At 43.7% G+C, this 19179-nt stretch overlaps 1 protein-coding gene across 3 annotated transcripts in view; it reads right to left on the bottom strand.

The window, feature by feature from the left end:
* UBE2E2 (ubiquitin conjugating enzyme E2 E2) overlaps positions 1 to 19179 on the bottom strand; it is a 349451-nt gene that overhangs the window by 94481 nt on the left and 235791 nt on the right. For all 3 annotated transcript variants that reach the window (XM_075547168.1, XM_075547167.1, XM_075547166.1), the window contains exon 4: positions 6400 to 6532. In XM_075547168.1, the coding sequence (XP_075403283.1) occupies positions 6400 to 6532 (133 nt within the window). The remainder of the gene's footprint in view (positions 1 to 6399; positions 6533 to 19179) is intronic.

Genomic DNA, 19179 nt, shown 5'->3' on the forward strand with positions numbered 1-19179 from the left:
GTGAGGTGATGAGAAGGGATTCGAGTCTGTAATTAGGGTGAAGGCAGAGCCAGAGGGACTAAGTCAGGCTCGCTAGCCTGTGCGGTGTAGGAGGAGTTAAAGATGACTGGTAGGTTTTAGTTTTAGCAACTGGGAAAGCACAGCTGCCACTTTCTGCCATATGGGAAGACAGGAGGAGCTGGTTTGGTTGAAACGAGGCAGGCATGTATGTGTGTGTATGTATGTGTGTGTGTGTGTGTAATCGCTGGTTTGGTTTTGGGCCTGCTAGGTTTGAGATGATTATTGGCTGCTCAAGTGGAGATGTCAAATAAGCAATTCAATATGTATGAAAGCACTTGATCCATAGCCAAGTTTTATCTCAAGTCTAAAGTTGGGTTAAAAATAAGTTAATTTATGTTACTCCATGCCAAGTGTGTGTTGCCAAGAAAATGAGGGCAGTCCGGGGTTGACACTCATCAATGACTGCTCTTTCTGAAAATCCTGGGCACCACACTCAGCTTCCTTCTTTGCACAACGAAAACAAGCACGTAACAATGAACCTGTTAAACGAGGCTGCAGGACTCGCTGCAGAGTTTCAGTTACACATCTCTCTGGTTTTCCCACGCAGGCTATCACTGCCACCTGTTATCTAGCTAGCTGCTTCACTCAAGAGTATGGCGACAAGACAGCTTAAAGCAAAAATCTAATGAGCAATGGGATATGGAGATTCTGAAAACCCGATAACTCAAATGATGTACCATATATACTCGTGTCTAAGCTGAGTTTTTCAGCACATTTTTAAATGCAGTTTTTGTGGTAAAATTAGGTGCCTCGGCTGGTATTCGGGTTGGCTTGTACTCTAGTATATACGGTATGTACTTTGCTGTCCACAAGCAGTTAGGGATCACTACGATTTCATTAATGAGCAGCCCACAGGTAAGAGTTCATAAAAAACACATACAAAAATGTATACACACAGTGGGAGGCTCCAAGATTTCATAAAAAGGAATGAAAACAAGGAAACTTTCCCAAACTCTTCACGCTTCCTTTGGACCTCAAACCCGATCCCGCTGCTGAGCTGTCAATTCGGGCTGATCTGCCTACGGGACAGAGAACTGCCTAAGGGGTTTCCACAGTTGTTAAGTATTTAGAGAAGCCAAGTGCCAGTCTTTCTCCTGCAGAGCAGCTGGTGAGTTTGAACCACTGTCTTTTCAGTCACAGGTGCTCCAATATACTCACTGAATATATAAGAAATATAATATACATTTTTGTTCTGAATTAATTTCTAAACATTTTCAAATATAAAATCTATAATAAATGATATTATAAGCTTTTAAAGATTAATAAACAATAATATTAAAGTGGGGTTTCCTCTTCTTCACCTAGATATTATGTATGAATGTAGTATTTGTGTTTATTTATTTATCATACCTTTTGGGAAAATCCCTGATTATTACAGAAATATTGGCAACAGCCTAAATGTCCAACCACAGCGCAGTGGTGCAATTTGGGATATTTTGGGCTATACAAAGAAGAACTTGGTAGTTTTCATAACTGTCATGTAGCTACATGTTTACTAGAATCATATGCAGTACTGGGTGAAAGTAAGAGACCCTGGGTAGTGCTAATGGTTGATGTTATTTCTCTGCTAGGTAAAAGGGTCAAAGTTCAATCAAGCCCACCTACAGGTGCCTCGGATGAAAAGCCAGGTGATCTACTTCTAAACAAATCAGCGACTGAAAACGCCATGGACAAAACCAACAACAGAGGATCTGTGATGGAAAACCCCACCACTGTCCAGTTATGTATATGGCGATACTTGGTTTGTGGAACATACTTTTATGTATTGCTGATGTATATTTAACAATGAAAAATTCATGGCCACGATCTGGAGCTAATATAAATATCATGGTAAATCAAAGCAAGATCTGGTACTTAATTACAGGAAATGTATTTTTAAAATGCAAGAAGGAATAGTTCTTCAAGAGAGCTTATGAATGCGGTTGAAGTTCACAGGTGACCGCAGTAACCCAGATTGTAAGCCATACCAGGTCTTGATTGACACCTTCCTTCTTGTGAGGCTGCTACAGGGTTAGAGACCTTAGGCTTCCGCATGCTAGGCTCGCTCGAACGTACCCACCACGGGAGGGTGCCAGGCAGAAGACCCTTCACCACCCACTGCACAGTCCTTGGGGTGGGGTGGGGAAAGAAGACCCTATGGAGCTCAGCTTGACTCCGGCACACAGAGGGTCACCGTGAATTAGAATCAATGCCACAGAGAAGTGTATAAATGGATGAAAACACAATGCTAAGTTTAAATTGTAATTATAAAGCCACCAAGAGTGTGTCTAGATTTTGGTAAAGGGGAAATTATATATGGAAGGAAGGGCTTTAAAAAGTGTAAAAGGAGCCCTAGTGACATACTGGTTATGTGTTGACCGCAAGGTCAGCAGTTTGAAACCACCAGTCACTCCAAGGGAGAAAGATGAGGCTTTTTAGTCCCATAGTTGTAGCCTCACAACCCCACAGTGGCAATTCTACCTTGTTCGATAGGATAGCCACGAGCCATTCCACAATCACGCCCGTGATCTTACAGCTGTCATCAGAGTATCAGGGTGCTCAAAGGGTTCTTAACGAAAAATGGAAAAGAGTCCGTACGCAAGACACCAAGTATGTTAGTTTGACAAAAGTCATTCCTTGAATCAAGTCATGCCAGAGACTCATTTTACAGTGGGAACATTGGCACATATAACTTTACGATACACAGTTAGGTTTATCATACGCCTCTGCTCTCACCGACATTTCTCCGCTGACACCTACGGCTTTCTTGGCTTGTTCCTCAGAGTACTGGAAAACACTACGTGCATCAAACTAGTGGCTGAGGCTGCAGGGTGAGCAAAGGGTGCAGGGCGGGGAGGGAGAGAACAAACACCACCCAGGATTTGAGGCTCCCTCCCAGCAATCATTTTTGCAGGTAACAAAGAGGTGAGAAAAGGACTACACTATCAATAATAAAAGGGCTCTTTGGATTATTTCAGATAATATTCTTCAAGAACACATGCCAGCTTTCCTCACCTAGAGTAATCTGTCTGTCTGTAAAATCTGATTTCTAAAATGGGTAAATCAGGAGGCAAATCATTTGCAATGAAAAATGTCACAGAGGCTTGCTTCTATTTTATGTTCATTTGAGATGTGGTTCTACCTGGCTTGATGCTTAAAACCTTGTCACTTGATCACCCCCTGCCCCCATACACTTTGGGCCTGATCTCATTTTCAATACTTTTGGTTGTTGTTTTTCATTGTAGGGTTTATCGCTGATGTTCTTTTGCCATTGCGGGTAGCCCTCTTGAATGGTTGTTGTGTGGTTTTCGGTATGTGGGATCCAGGATTGATTAACCTATAGAGACAGCAAGTAGAATAAGAGTCCCTGGGGGGTACAGTGGTGGGGGAGGGGCGGGGGGGGTAAAGAGAGCTGATGTCAAGCAGTTCAAGAAGGAAGAAAATGTTTTGAAACGGATTGTGGTAGCAAGTATACAACACTGCTCGATGTGACTGAACTATGGGATGCTATGATATCAGTAAGAGCACCCAATAAAGTGGGTTTTTTTTGGGGGGAAAGTGGTTTAGCTATCGAAGTTTAATTTTTCTCCGTGTTGCAGGCAGTCTTGTCCATGGAGGCATGTCACTTTCTGTAAGTGGACCTTGCACTCTGGCTTGAGCACCCTCAGCGGCGGGAGCACAGACCCTGACGGGGAGCTACTCCTGAGCAGACGGGTCAGATTGTCCTCTCACAGAACTGAAAACCAGCTCCCTGTAACGGACACCCTTCTGTTTCTCTTTCATCCAGCCATCCAGAGTAAAGTCTAACCTCCGCCCATATCTTCATCTCTGAAACATCTGATGGCAGATCTCACACGTCTTCTTCTAAACGGTAAACATCTCCGGGGGAAACTTGCATAACTCACAGGAAGGCACATGCCCTGGAGACAGATGGGTAAATTCCTAGCTGCATATTCTTAGAAAACCTTTCTAAGCCTCATCTAAGTCTCCTTCTCAGCAAAAGGGCACCGTGAGGCCCAGTGTTGTGCTTGACCTGGCATAGGCATTCAAGAGTCTCTCCTGACTTATTCCGTCTGCTCTTAAAAAGGTAAGGAACTCTGGTGGCACGGTGGGCTACAAGTTGGGCTACAAACCTCAAGGTCAGCAGTCTGAATCTGCCAGCTGTTTCAAGCCGCTCCTGTAAAGATTTATAACCTAAGCGACAGAGTTCTGTTTTGCCCGCTTGGTTTTGATCCCTGGCGGTGCTGTTCAGCAAGTGTGGGACTGCTAAACACAAGGTCAGTGGTTCAAACCCACCAGCCACTGCTTAGGAGAAAGAGGCGGCTACTTGATTCTGTGAAGATTTACAGTCTTGGAAACTCTATATCCAGTTGCTATGAGTAGGCTGGCAGTGAATGGGTCGTGAAACGGCGGGGTTTCGAGGTGAATGGGACACTCCAGGTACAGTTCCGGAAAGGGTACCCTTCAGTTCCCACAGAATTTTTAGCCAGCCCCCAATTCAAAAATTTCATTTAAGCAGGCCTTTTCCCCCTCTCATTCTAAGTGAAAATGGTGCACCATTAGCCATGTTCCGTTTCATCTTGCTCGTCTGGCTTCTCTTTCTAGGCCATCAAGACCTTTTGGGAAAATGGGATTACTTTGTCCAACTTATTAGCTGTTCAACCGAGCTTTGTTTGAGCTGCAGATTTCCGTCGTGGACAAGCCGACACATTTTTCTGAGGCTTCTATTGCAAAGAACCAAATGACCAGGGGTGCAGCTGCTCCCCCTGCCCAGACTCTTCCCCATGGTGCTTCCACTGCAGGCCTTCAGAGAGAGGGCCTCACGCCCTTGGGAGCCCAACAGGGGACTCCTGGGACGTGCAGGCTGGTTGCAGAGAGAGGGAGGGTCCCACTCATGAAAAGGAGAAAAGGGAGTTTTAGGTTACCGTGCTTTGTCACCACCAGAAGCAGGCCTGGTGTCAATCGTGAGAACAGCCCAGTCAGCTGGGGTAAGAGGGTGGGCATTGGAGGCCAGCATCCTGGGTTCAAATCTCAGTACTGGTATTTGCCTAGTTACTGAATCTTTGTGCCTGGGTTTCCTCTTTTGTAAAATGAAGATGATTATCGTACAGGAGTCACAGGGAGGAAGAAAGAGCAATTACAGAAAGTCACTACTTTTGCTTTTAAAGCTCTTTACTCCAACTTCCAATGCAGGGAAGTTTTACTTCCCTCCCACCTGGGGAGGTGATGGGTGCTGGCACTACGTGGGGTTCTTTCACCACACATGCCTTCAAGCTCTCTTCCTGGGCCCGAGGGAGAACACATGCTTACAGAGGGGATATTTAAAATACTCACGTGGCTGACTTACAGACAGTAGAAAGGAACGGGAAGAAAAGAGGAGCTGATACCAAGCGTCCAAATAGAAAGTAAGGATGGCAACAACTGACATATGGATTGTTATAAGAGCTGTAAGAGCCCCCAATAAAATGGTCTTTTAATTTTAAAAAAAGCACATAAGAGAATCTTTCTTCTCCTTTTTGGATTCCATTGCCCTCTTGCACTCTGTATTTCCCTTAGAAGTGGGCATAAAAGGTTTTGCATTAGTTAGTCTGATGTATTAATGGACAATAACTACTTCTTTACAGAATGTTCTCAGGATGGCTTAAGTCACTGTGGCTCACACTTTCTGGAGGCGTGTGTATTGCATGTCTTGTGGGACATTGAACTGTGGAGACACTAAAACCCAAAGTTCAATAGTTGGTGCCTGAAGCGTTGCCTCACCAGGCTCTGCCTTTATCCTGGCTCCTGCAGCTCCTGCTCTGACTCAAGCTGCAGGCTCGAAGGCTCAGGGCTTTCCGGCTGGCCCAGCCTAATTCCACTCTTATCTCCTGCTGTCGTATCTTACCTAAAAACATGAGGGAGCCTCATAATGACTTCTGTTCCCTTTTCATTCCCACAATTTTCTAGGATCTTTTAAGATATTCCAAAGCCACCTTATATACCACAGAAGGGAGACAGAGAGAAGATTAGAGAAACAATGAAATGTAACCCAAGGGCTTGCCGCCGAGCATAAGTTTGTCATTTTCATCACTCTGTTTCCTTATGACACGCACACATTGTTCTGGGAAGTATTTCACGTTCATAACAAAGGCATCAATTTCTGGATACAAATATATACGAGTATGTCTGAGGAGGCTTCAAAAAGTTGGTTGAAAATGGAATTATCTTAAAAAATAGCAGATTTTTTTCAATGAGCTTGTGAAGCCTCCTCGTATGCACAGGATTCGTCTGAGTCATAATCGACTCAGTGGCAGTGGGTTTAGTGGGCGCACGGACACAACAATGCATGTTGCTCAAAGCAGATGAATAGTTCATACTGACCTTCGGGGGTTTAAACGGATAGTCTGGTGAAAAGGTAATGTCAAGAAAGAACACCCCTCCTTCATAGACAGATCCTGGGGGTCCCAATATAGTTGACCGCCATTCATAAATGTTGTCTCCTTTGGGTCCAGCACTAAAACAGGACACACAAATGAAATGTGCTTAGAAATTATGTGGAGTATTGGGATTTAAAAATCTAGTTATGGTAACAACAAATAGAGCAATTTCATAGAAATATAACAAAGTAAATAGGTTAATTCTGCATTACAATTCACATGAAAATGTCATCTGCCTTTTAAAAATGAAATATGTTAACATGACTTTAACAAAACAGAACCAAGGATTCCTTTATCTTGTTCACATCTCAAATCCCTGGAACAAAAAGATCTCAACAACCATAGCCCAGAGGTAGCAGCACAAATGTCTAAGAAAGCACAAGAGGGTGAAACAGTCAGAGGTTAAGGGGACAAAATTTCAAAGCTAGAAGAGTCAGTGGAAAACAACTAGTCTAATCCCTTTGTCAACAACCAAGAGCAGGGTCTGTGGAGATCAGTAACTATTTACTATCTCTTAAAGATTCAGTTTAAGTTCCACATCCCATCCGAAGAATCTTCTTCCTTCCTCTCTCCCTACCAGGGAAAAGGAGCCTGCCTTAGGTTAACCGAAAGCTCTTTTACTCTCTTATACATTAGTTCTGAAATTTGTTTTTATCTACCAACAATTCACTATTACACATGTGTTTAAAAAGCACGCATCACGTTATTCTAGGAGGGAAAAGAGCACAATAGCCCCCAAACCCAAACTCACTACCAACGAGTCAATGCTGACTGATACAGTGAGCCCGTGTGGGTTTCTAAGGCTGTTAACTGTATATGGGAGTAGAAAATCCAGTCCCCGCGGAGCTGCTGGTGGTTTCGAACTGCCCAAAGCGTATTAATACAATTCACTTCACCAAGAGATTGAAAGAGAAAATTCTAATGTCAATAGATCCAACAAAAAGCTCCCAATAGACTTTAACAGCCACTCATGCTAAAAACTCTTTACAAAATTGGAATCCCAAAATAGAAGGAAATTCCCTTTACCTGATTAAGAGTATCTACCAAAACCTCACAGCAATTATTGTACAAAATTGTAATTATTAAAAACACTCCCATAAAGTTAGGGAACAAGAAAAGTCTGCTTTCTCTTTCCACTTCCAATCACTATTGTGATCTTGCTCATGAAATAACACAAGGGAAAGAGAATTAAAACACATGACTTGAAATAGAATAAAAGTGTTAGCATTTGCCGGATTTACACATACGCTGTACTTCCCAAATCTACATAGAATTTACTAAGCTTAATACAAAAGCTTACCCAAGTGGCTATATGTAAGATGAATATATATATAAATCAACTGCATTTCAATAGCTCAACAAAGTAAAAAATGTGTTTTAAATAACCAGTTACAATGGTATTAAAAATGAAAATAATCTATGAGTAAGTCTCATGACAGATACATAAGACCTTTATGGGGAAAACTTGAAACGTTTTATTGAAGAACACACAAGAGAGTTAGATAAATGGAGTAATGTTTATGTATAAGGAGATCTAATATCCTACAGACGTCAATTTTCCCCAAATTAATCCAGTGCATTTCCAATTAAAAGTCCAATAGCTTTTGACAACGAAGCTTAAAGAAATGAATCTAAAATTTATATAGATGCTCACAGAAATTCTTCCAACTTTCCCCATATGGAAACACATATGGAAACTTAATGTGTTTGAACTAATATATCAGAACTAATGTGACTAGGGAGATCATTTTTATATTTGGAAAAGATAATGGGTTCCTACACAGCAATAAAGATACACCTCAGTTGCAGAAGGCTTACATACTTGAATGAAAAAGTTTTAAAAAGCAGGGTTTGTCAAGAGAGAGCTAAGGCAAGGCACAAACTGAGAAACGATATTTACATCATATAAAACCAACAGAGGGCTAGTGTCCAAAATACACAGTATACAAATTCTGATTCTGAATCAAAAAGAGATTCACAATCCAAAAGAAGAAAAGAGGCATTTCCAGAATGACAAAATATCCTGGCCAATAAGCACACTAAACATGCTCCATTTCATTGTGGAAATAAAAAATGTAGAACCATAGTCTCATTTTACAAAATCGATAGGCAAACATCAAAGTCTGATGAATTGATGAGGACACAGAAACACCAGACTCTTAGACACACGCTGAGCAAGTGGATGCACCAATCATTTTGGTGAAGCACGCGAGAGGGATAAATGAGGGGGCTTCAAACAGTCTGTGGAAAAATTCTATTCTCTTCCAGTTCCATTTTTCCACAAACTTTTTGAGGCCTTGCGTATTCCTACCCTACAATTGCATTCCTCGGCGTACACACCAAAGAAATTCTTGTGCAAGTACGAAATGCAAAACAACACCAATCCCCACGGGCAGTCAGATTCACAATGATGGAAGAGTACATGAGACAGTGGAAAACGCATGCGGATGAATTGCCAAGGTAAATGTGGTAGTTACATAATCTGGTGTCAATTTGGGACTTGAGAGGATTATGAGTGAAGGGGTGGAGTCTCGTTAACCAGGTCATAGCCAATGAGGCCTCTGTGTGGGCAGGGCCTTCTCCTGAGAATTCTGGGAACTCCTGTATTTCCTCCCAGGAGGCAGGAGACACCCTCCCTCTCTTGCCTCACTCCCTCGGAGACTCTACTGACAAGGCCGACTCCCTGCGACACATCCCTCAGGAGAAGCCACATGGACATACCCTGATGCAGCCCTGGGTATTGGAGAGGCCACGTGGAGACATTTACAAGGCCACTGGATCCAGCATTGAGATGTTCACAACGCCACTATATCCAAAGACTTTCTACCCGCTGGCCTGTGATTGTCCTGCATTCAGCGTCATTGCATGTGTTTCATGAGTCTGAAGAGGACTTTACAGATTAGTATTGGACATAAATGCTAATATCAGACTTATGGGCTGATCTGGACTGGGATGTATTCTCAATATTCAACTGCTCTGGTACATAAAGCTCTTTCCTATACACACACGAGTGTCTATGGATTTGATTCTCTAGTCAACCCAGGCTAACAGTAAAATACGAAATCGGAAAGCAAGCCTAAAAATATACATAAGATAAAGCTATCTAGAGGGTAAGTAGTTCCTTGAAGGGATGGCAAGGAGGTTCGGGGGTGGGGGAGGAGGAAGCAAGGAGTTAATAACAAGAACATGAAGGAAGAGAATGTTCTAAACTTGATTATGGTAATGATTTTACAACTCAAGACGAACAACTACTGAATTATATGATTTGTGAATTATATGCCAATACAACTTATTTTTTTAAAGTACATGAAGTACACTACTACTACTGTTGTTAGGTGCCACCGAGTCAGCTTCGATCCATAGCAGACCCGATGCACAAAAGAATGAAACACCACATGGTCTCCTGCCACCTCACAATGGTGCCGACGCCTGAGTTCATTCCAGCAGCCAGTGTCAATGCCTCTCGGGATGGCCGTCCTCTCTACCAAACATGACGTCCTTCTCCAGGGACTGGTCTCTCCTGACAACATGGCCAAAGCAGTAAGATGAAGTCTTGCTATCCTTGCCTTTAGGAGCACTCTGGTCTTACTTCTAACACAGATCAGCTTGTCATTTTCACAGCCCATGGTACTTTCAATGTTCTCTCCGGCAGCACACTTCAAGGGCATCCATTCTTCTTTGGTCGTCTTTCCTCAATGGTGGACTTTCACATGCGTATGAGGCGATGGAGAACACTGGGGCTTGGCTCAGAGTAACGCCCTTGCCCTCGCTCTTCAGTCCTCTGAAGAGGTCTGTGCAGCAGATCTACCAACTGCAATACATTTTCTAATCCCTTCAGTGCTGCTTCATGAGATTAATTGTGGATCCAAACAAGAGAGTCCTTGGCAACTTCAATCTTTTCTCCATTTATCATGTTACCTATTGGTCCAGTTGTGTGATTTTTATGTTCTGTACCTTGTAATCCATACTGAAAGCTGAGATCCTTGATCTTCATCAGCAAGTGATTCAAGCCCTCTTCACTCTCCGCAAGCAAGGTTGTGTCTTCTGCACTTCCACAGGTTGTTGATGAGTCTTCCTCCAATCCTGATGCCACATTCTTCTTCTTCACAGAGTAACCTAGCTCCTCTGACCTGCTCGGCAGGCAGACTGCTGTACTGTGTGGCTTGGGCGTTGCTGTGATGCTGGAAGCGATGTCGCTGGTATTTCAAATGTCAGCAGGGTCAAAGAGAACAGGTTTCAGCAGAGCCTCCAGACCAAGGACAGACGACGGATTAGAACTGGGCTTCCCACTTCAGAGGAAGAAGTCACTGAAAACCTTATGCATGGCTTTGAAGCAGTGTCAGGTACTGCAAGCTACTACAACTATAAACTTGAAAATAATCGAACAAGAAAATACATTGTTGAGAAGCACCTACGTATATGGTGCCCCATTGGGGGTGGGAGGCAATTATTATCAGACAATGGATTGAAAAGTGGACTAACGCAGGCATAGTTTATTTTCCACTTTCTTTTTGGTTAAGATCTTTTCTACTTAATTTGGTTATGTTTGTTTTAATTTTTTTGTGGGGGAAAGGCAGTATTTTTTCTTTACATAAAATCCAGGATAGGTAAATCTATGGAGACAGTAACTGGCTCAATAGTTTCTTGGGGAGGTTTGGGGAAATGGGAGCTATAAATAATGAATGCAAGGAAGAAAATAAAGTTCTAATATAGGTTATGGTGAAGAATTTACAACTCTTTTAAATATGTTTAGACCACTGAATTGTATGATATGTAAATTGTGTCAATACAGTTAAAATTAAAAAACAAAGGGCAACAAAAAAAAGAATGAGAAGAGTGCAGGAGACTGGATCCTGAGATGGGAGGACTAGGGCGCAGAAGGCACATGGCTTAACTGGAGACGCTCTCCTTCTGTGTGTGTGTGTGTGTGTGTGTGTGTGTGCGCACACGCGGGGGGTGGGGGGTGGATGGGTGTTGTTCAGGAGTATCCGGCTCAGGAATAGGACTTTTAATATGTTAGACACGTTTCTTGGATTGGTATGAAAAATTTATATAAGAAAAACAGGCTGAGTAGAAACAAGTCTACCAAAATGCGCTATGAGAAAAGCAAGTCAAAGCCTGTCAGCAGTGTGGGCCTACCTGGAGAAATAATCAAAACAAACTACGAGCTTTGTATTATTGATGGATTTATACAGAAGATCTTTAAGAAATGGTCAGACATACCCAACACCATGCAAAGTGCAGGAGAGAGGTGGGGAGACAGGATAACATAAACCTGCACATGAGAAATGAAGGAGGATGGTTTAAGCGCCAGTGTTTGACTTCTCCTACGCTAAAAAAGAGAAGAAATGTATCCCGAAGCGGTGGTGCAAGCACGTGGCGAACAGCACCGGCCCCTCCACTGACCTCTCCTGGAGTTGGCAGGCGCTACAGACAGAGCGCATCCAGACGGGCTGCCGGTAAAGCTTTGGCAACAACAGCTCTGTGTTGCCAGACAAACGCACTCACTTAGATGCTTAATACGCACGGTTACGCCCTGAGCTATAATTAGACTTCATAGGAACGGAGAAGTTTATCAGAAGGAAGAGTTTCAAAGCAGAGTAAATTATAGGTTTGTAGTTACAGCATGACTTCAAGGTAAATGCAGTGCGGTGGATGACTTAATAAAGCTTTTCGTCAGTCTTTGTGATTCCCATACCGTGACTGGGTGTCACTATGCACATGACATGCTGTGGCCCACCGAAGGGCCTGGACAGCTTGCTGCTAATTTACATTCCCAACGCTTAAGGTAGCTGGGCAATGATTTTCAGTTGTCTTGGTCCTTACATAACTTGGCAATCTTCTGGATTTTGTGATCCGATGTAACTGCGCTTCATTTTGCTACAAGCTGTAATCCTGCCTTCTGTGTTTGTGGTTATGGTCCCATTTCAGAGTGGGTTTTTCACTGTGACACAAGCCCTCACTCTTGCCCACAGTCACCATCCTGGAGTTACATCTTTTATCTTAATACAGATGAAAGGAAAGCGAATCAAGCAGCGAGGGGACCCAACTCTCACCAGGAAGAAGAACCAGGAACAGAGCATATCTTATGGACCCAGAATCCTTATGCTGAGAAAGCCCTGGACCCAGGAGACAGGGGTATGTAACACTGGAAACAGTGAGCAGCAGGAGAGGGCACGTGGTGCTTCTTGGCCAACGGAGCACAGAAAGCTGAGCACCTTTGGACAGGAGGCTTGATGGAGGAGCAGGGCACCTCTGGGTACTTGTCAGTCAGGCTTGCCTACCTCTGGCCCAGAGAGAGACAGAGAAAGCCTTTGGGCAGGAAGCTTCCTGGCAGAGTTAGGTGGTTCTGGGTACTAGTGGGTGGAGGCAGGCTTGCTAACCCACAGAGTGAGAGAAGTGAGCGTCCTTGCACCGAGGCTAACTGGCAGAGTGAGATGCCTCAGGGTACTTATTGGCAGAGTTAAAAGAACAGTGTTAACAGAACTTTCCCAAACAGTGCAGAGAATAGGCCAAAGGGCTGAGAGGCCTGTCGATATAGCCATAACCGAGAAGTGACTGTGACAGAACTGTATTCTGAGTCATTTCTGATCCTGATCCATAACCTGTAACTCCTCTAATAAGGTCCTCTAGAGGACTGTATCGTCTGTGAGCTCTGTGACCATTGCAATGCAGGATCACACCCAGATGAGTGCTCTGGGAGCGACAGCTGGTACAAGAATTGGTAAAAAGGTTGAAGAGGAGGTCCAGCTGACCACTGCTTCAGACAACCAGCCTCGGGCCGATACCAATGGCAGTTCTCTCCCACCTTGTCCGGTCAGAGGGCGGCTGATGCTGTTAGTCACGCCACTTTTTAATAATATAGGTTATTGGAAACAAAGTTCCTATTCAAAGGGAGTTGTGAAATGTCTAGTCCACACCCCCACCCCTTTTTTTCTAATTCCAGCAAGAATTAGAACTGGACTGAATTATCCTGAGTTGAACTATTTGGCACAAAATCAAATACAGTTACTTAAAACATAGAATTATAGAACTTTCAAATCTTATCAGTTTGTGGAAAGGACACCAGAAATGAGCTCAATGAGTTAACTCCTGCTTCTTTTTCCTTTATCCTTTCCAGTGCACAATCCCCTTCCAGTATCAAGGACCCACTTAAGCAGTGGGGGTCCTGTGTCCCGGTAGGAAGGAGGGACTTGAAAAAGCTCCTCTACTATAGAAAATCACATGACTAAAGCCTTCCTTTCCAAGGTGATAAAACTAAAGGTTAGCAAGGTGTGAACTGCTTTACCTGAGGATGTTCTTAGAGGAGAAAAGTTGAGCCTTCTGTAGGAAGAAGCGCTTATTCAGTCTCAGTGGTTCCAATTTAGACATGAAGATTAAACTTAAGAAGCAAAACAGACAAAAACCCTATACAGTTGCCATCAGGGTAGCCTGCCCCCTTAGGCCTGAAGACCCAAGATCAAGATCAATGTGCAGACGGTTTCTTTTACTTTTTCACTAACCTAGGCACGTTTCACAGACTTTTTTCTGAGGTTTGTTAGAGCAGCCACCAATTTCTCCCAGCCTTTTAAACTAAACTAGAAACCTAATGGCTACCTTTGACTAAGCCCTTCCCCTCTTTAGCAAACACATAGCTTCCGGCTGCCCATCTTCCACCCCAACTCTTGCACTTGGAAGTCAAGGTAACCAGAACTTCTGCAACGAGCCTCTTATTCCAACCGGAAGAGACATTTGTCATGTGAACTTGCCACTGTAGCAAATACAGTTTGTTTGTTTTTAAATATTTAGATTCCCTACACATGTGCCAGAGTCGAAAGGCTAGAGGACTTCAATACGTCTGCAGTAAGAGAAATGTGTGACGAGAGCACAAAGCCCCTGCTGCCCCTTCAGTTTCCCGGAAGCCAAATCATTTCTCAAAAAATTATTAAAAACAAAAACAAAATAAAACACTCAGATAGGATAAAATGCAAAGCTCTTTAGTGACATGCAAAATGTAGTTTTACTACTTTCTAACATCTACCCAATAGGAGCCCTGGTGGTGTAGTGGTTACAAGTTGGGCTTTGGTCCGAATGGTTGGCCGTTCAAAACCACCAGCAGCTCCTCGAGATAAAGACTGGGCTTTGAGCTCCTGTAAACAGGTACTGTCTCAGAAAACCACGGGCATCTTTAGAAAAACACAAATCTAATAGCATCATATAGAGCCCTGGAGGCGTGGTGTAGCACTGTCAGGTAAGAGTTGGGCTGGGCTGGTAACCCTAAGATTGGCAGTTAGTCAACCAGCCACTCCAGGGGTGAAACATGCTGTTGTCTCCTCCCAAAAAGATTTAGAACCTTAGAAACTATAAAAGGACATTATGAATCTGATCGACTAGACTAGATGGTCGTATTTAGCTATTAATATAACTTCAGAGTCAGAGAGTCAGGGTCCAGACCCTAGCTTATTGCACGCAAACTATTTAACTTTTGGTCAATTCCTTTGTCCTTGAAAGAGTGACTAGCTCTTAAGGTTGATGTGAGGATTAGATGTGTTAATTTAAGTGCTTCTGCTAGTGCCGGGCCCACCGTAAGGATTATATAACTTTATACCATTACTACGATTAGGCTAAGGGAGAAACCAGTGGGTTGAAAGAGGACAATCTCTCCTCTCCCCCGACCCCTGGGTTCCAGGCATGAACATAAGAAGCGGTTCTCCTCAGGGGCTCGAATCCCTTCTCTGGAGCTGCTGGGCAACATCTCCTACGGGAAGACTGCTTTCTGTCCCTACATGTCTCCCCATTACATACTGACCTCAGAAATGACGGGTTAGCCGGATCTTTCTTAGTTTATAATCTAGTAATAAAGTAGCTTAAGTTTCCTATTTCCTATCTTATAACACCCGAGGCAGCAGCAAGCCAAAGTCCCCATATGCTCCGTAACAATGGCACAAGCAAGTGTTCACACCTCTGATATGCCCAAGTTACCACTTCAACAAAACGAACCAATACAGACAAATGTGATGGCTTTCCTCCAAGTTCAGGAGAAAAAACCAGACATATAGGCAAAGAACAGTGCTAAGTCGCTAACACAGACCCTATAAAACAGTGGTTCTCAACTTGTGGGTCCTGACCCCTTGGGGGTGTCAAACAACCCTTTTACAGGTGTTGCCTGATTCCTAACAGTAGCAAGATGATAGTTACAAAGTAGCAACAAAAATAATTTTATGGTGTGGGGGAGGGTCATCACAACACGAGAAACTGTCTTAAAGGGTTGTGTCATTAGGGAGGTTGAGAAATACTGCTGTAAATACTAATCCAGCCCTAGAAGATATTGACTGACTGCCAACAAGATGGGGTGTAGCTGACTTAATAAAGAATCTCCCTCCTGATTACTTCAGGGGATCCAGGCCACCTTTGGGCACGCAGTGACCTGGCAAGATAAAGAGCAATGATGATTCCAAGGGGATTCCTTTCTGGGCTATGTGAGGGGAAAGCAAGACCATGGAATTCCTGATCAGGGTTAGGGGAGCCCTGCAAAAAGGGGCCCTGCCTTCCTTTCTATTGATGGAAGATTTTTCAATAGTGAAAATACAATGAAACGTGTGATATGTAAGATCCATCAACTCCAGAGCTAGATTTTATGCTACGTAATTTTTACACCTCTCCGATCCTTAGTTTTCTTATCTGTAAGCAGGGAACATTACTTACTTTCTAGGGCAGTGATCTCAACTTTCCTAATGCCATGACCCCCAACCATAAAATTATTTTCATTGCTACTTCGTCACTGTAATTTTGCCATTATTATGAACCGGGCGACCCCTGTGAAAGGGTCATTGACCCACAAGTTGAGAACTGCTGTCATATAGGATTTCAGAGCTTGAAAATATGTACAGGAGCAAAATGACTGATCCTGCTCCCTCAGAATGGCTGGTGGGTTCAAACTGCTGACCCTGTGCTTAGCAGTCCAATCCATAACCAACTCTACACTCTCTTAAACTACTGCCACCAAGACTCAAAGAAGTGCGCTGACAGGTTGAACACTCAACGGAGGTACTGAGTTTCAAAGCCAGACTTGTCTGATTCAAAAGTTCATTTTCTTTCTCACACAACATGCTACCCACGTGCCAGCTAGGGCTGGAGGTGAAAGAAACAGGAGACCACAGCAGCACAGACAACAGACTAGCTCGTGCTCACAGTACTTGTCAACATTTCTGTTTGAGACGGGAGCAGGCTCGAATCACAAATGCCCGTAACAAGCTGATTCATGTTAGCATGTTCTGAAGCACACACACATTCGCCCCAACGTCAGCTAAACCCTTAGTAACTGAAGTCAACAATGGGGGAGCACCTACAACATACACTCTGCTGAGCGGATGGCACATGACTTTCACCCTCTGACCACCTCCAACCTTCACATCGACGATTCGAGATGGGGCTGGGAATTCACAACGATGGTTTCACTTCATTTTTTTTTCCCTTCTTTCTGAAACCTCATGTCAAATTTTACAAGTCTGGATTACCTAACACTTTTTGCAGCCACTTTCATGAATCCAGCATTGTGCTAAGAAAATATAAAACACCCAGGCCCCTCAACGACACCCAAAGATTTCATCTCTGTTTCTTCCTTCTTCCTGTCAGCCATCACAGGGTCAGGAATGCCAGGAGGTTTTGGTCAAAGGGAACAGAGGCAAGAACAGGGCGATGGGCGGCACAGCCTAGGTTTGCCTATGTGACCTGCTCTGCAGAGAAGGGATGGGCTCTTGGCAGAAGGGCGGCCAGGTCAAACGCCAGTGTTAAAGTGACCCGTCACACACAGTACCATCGTGGAGAAGAGAGAATGACTCACCACATGGAAGACAAAGAAGCTGCCTTTTCCCTTTGGGAGTCAGATACTTTCTGGTAATTCACAACGCTTCCCAGGGGGGTGAAATTAAGGCTGTATTTCTCCATTATATCATATTCCACTACTCAAGTGTTAACTACCCATGGGATGGTCTGGGATGCCCTAGCTTTCACATAAGATTATTCAGTCTGCCCTTGGCCTTGGAAAACAGATAGAAGTGAGTTCCAGCATTGGACTTGGTGATTCCAGAGTCTACAAAGTTCATTGTCAGAGTATCTGCCATCAGCTGTCTATAGCAGAAACTATTGCCTTTCATATTTCAGACATTGCCCGTCTTTCGGTAAGCAACACACACACACACACACACACACACACACACACACACACACACACACACACAGGTTTTACAAAAGGTTTGCTATTTAAGAAGCACAAATTTGTAGAATCCCCTACTAGTTCCTGGCAACACGCACCACCTTTGAGGGAATTAGTGGTTTCTGCTTGTGGAAGTGCAGTGATGGTGGAGAGAGCCAATCCCCGTCTTACAGTGGCTGCTAATATGCCAGGCTGTTGGCTGCCCACTTCTCAGTTTGCATTAACCTTTGCGCAATAAAGCCCAGCTGAGGTTGCTGTAAGAAACAAACTGAGAAATAAATAATTAAAAACACCTCCTCAGCCTTGGCCACACCAATCCCCAACAGCTTTAACTGTAACTGACCTAAGCGCCCAAAGGGCTACTTGTATTCGGTATAAATTAAAACAAATGCTAAGGACATTGTGTGACTACGGTATATGCAGTATATGAAAAGCAAAGCTCTGAAAACCCCCAGAATGAGTACCCATGAAAACCTCAGGGTGATTTGATCACAAAGATTAAAAAAATGCTTTTAAAGATGGCCACCCTTATTGTCTAACTCACAGGGGAAGAAAAACCAAACTGCTGCTACTTAAAAGAAGCTAGTATTCATTTGATGTACGTGGGTTGTCGAGAGTAGCATTTGAAGGGACTGAAATATTAACATGGAAACAGAAAGGTTGTGAGTCGAATGTACTACCCATCAAACCCTTGCCTTCTCTCTCCTGTGTTCTGTCAAGTACTTATGGCAGCTGGACGTGTTCTTTGCTTTGGATTTCAATCAGCTGTGAACCAGTCTGAACACTCCCCCACCCCAGGGCCCACTACTGAGAATTTGCTCACACTGTACGCTGAGCAAGTCATTAGAGAAGCTGGACTTTACGCAGGGGACAATGCATCAGGATTGCAGGAAGACACACAACCACCTGTGATGTGCACAGGACACCACTTGGGTTGCTGAAATCAAAGAAGACTTAAAGCACTTACTGAGGAAGATCAAAGACTGCGGTCTCCTGTATGGATTACATCTCAATCTAGAGGAAGCAAAAATCCTCACAACGGGACCAACACGCACATCATAGTCGTGAAGCTGTCAAGGATTTCATTTCACTCGGACCCATCATCAACACCCAGGGTGCAGCAGGCAAGAAATCACACCATGGATTTGATTGGCATTTCTGCGGCAAAAGACGCTTACGCTGTCACTTTGAGCACTAAGGTGTGCCTGACTCAAGTCAGGGCATTTTTCTAATCATTCGTATGCACAGAAATGCTGGACCAGAGAAGTGACATTGGAATTATAGTTTTAGCAAAGATGACTGCCTGGAAGCGAGGATGGCCAGAATATATGTTCTGCTTGCTTTGGACATGTTGTCAGCCTGTGAAGCAGAGGGTCAACAAGGAGTGGGGTAGCTACATAATTTCCTGTCCTCTTGAAGATACAAAAGTATAGGGGTGGAGTCTAGCTTGCCAATCAGGTCACAGCTTGATGGTGTCTCCTTGTGGGTGTGACCTTCTGAAAAGGAGGCTCCTGGGAACAGCCCCCACTT

The sequence above is a fragment of the Tenrec ecaudatus genome, chromosome 4, assembly GCF_050624435.1.
Source record: "Tenrec ecaudatus isolate mTenEca1 chromosome 4, mTenEca1.hap1, whole genome shotgun sequence".
NCBI classification, from domain to species: Eukaryota; Metazoa; Chordata; class Mammalia; order Afrosoricida; family Tenrecidae; genus Tenrec; species Tenrec ecaudatus.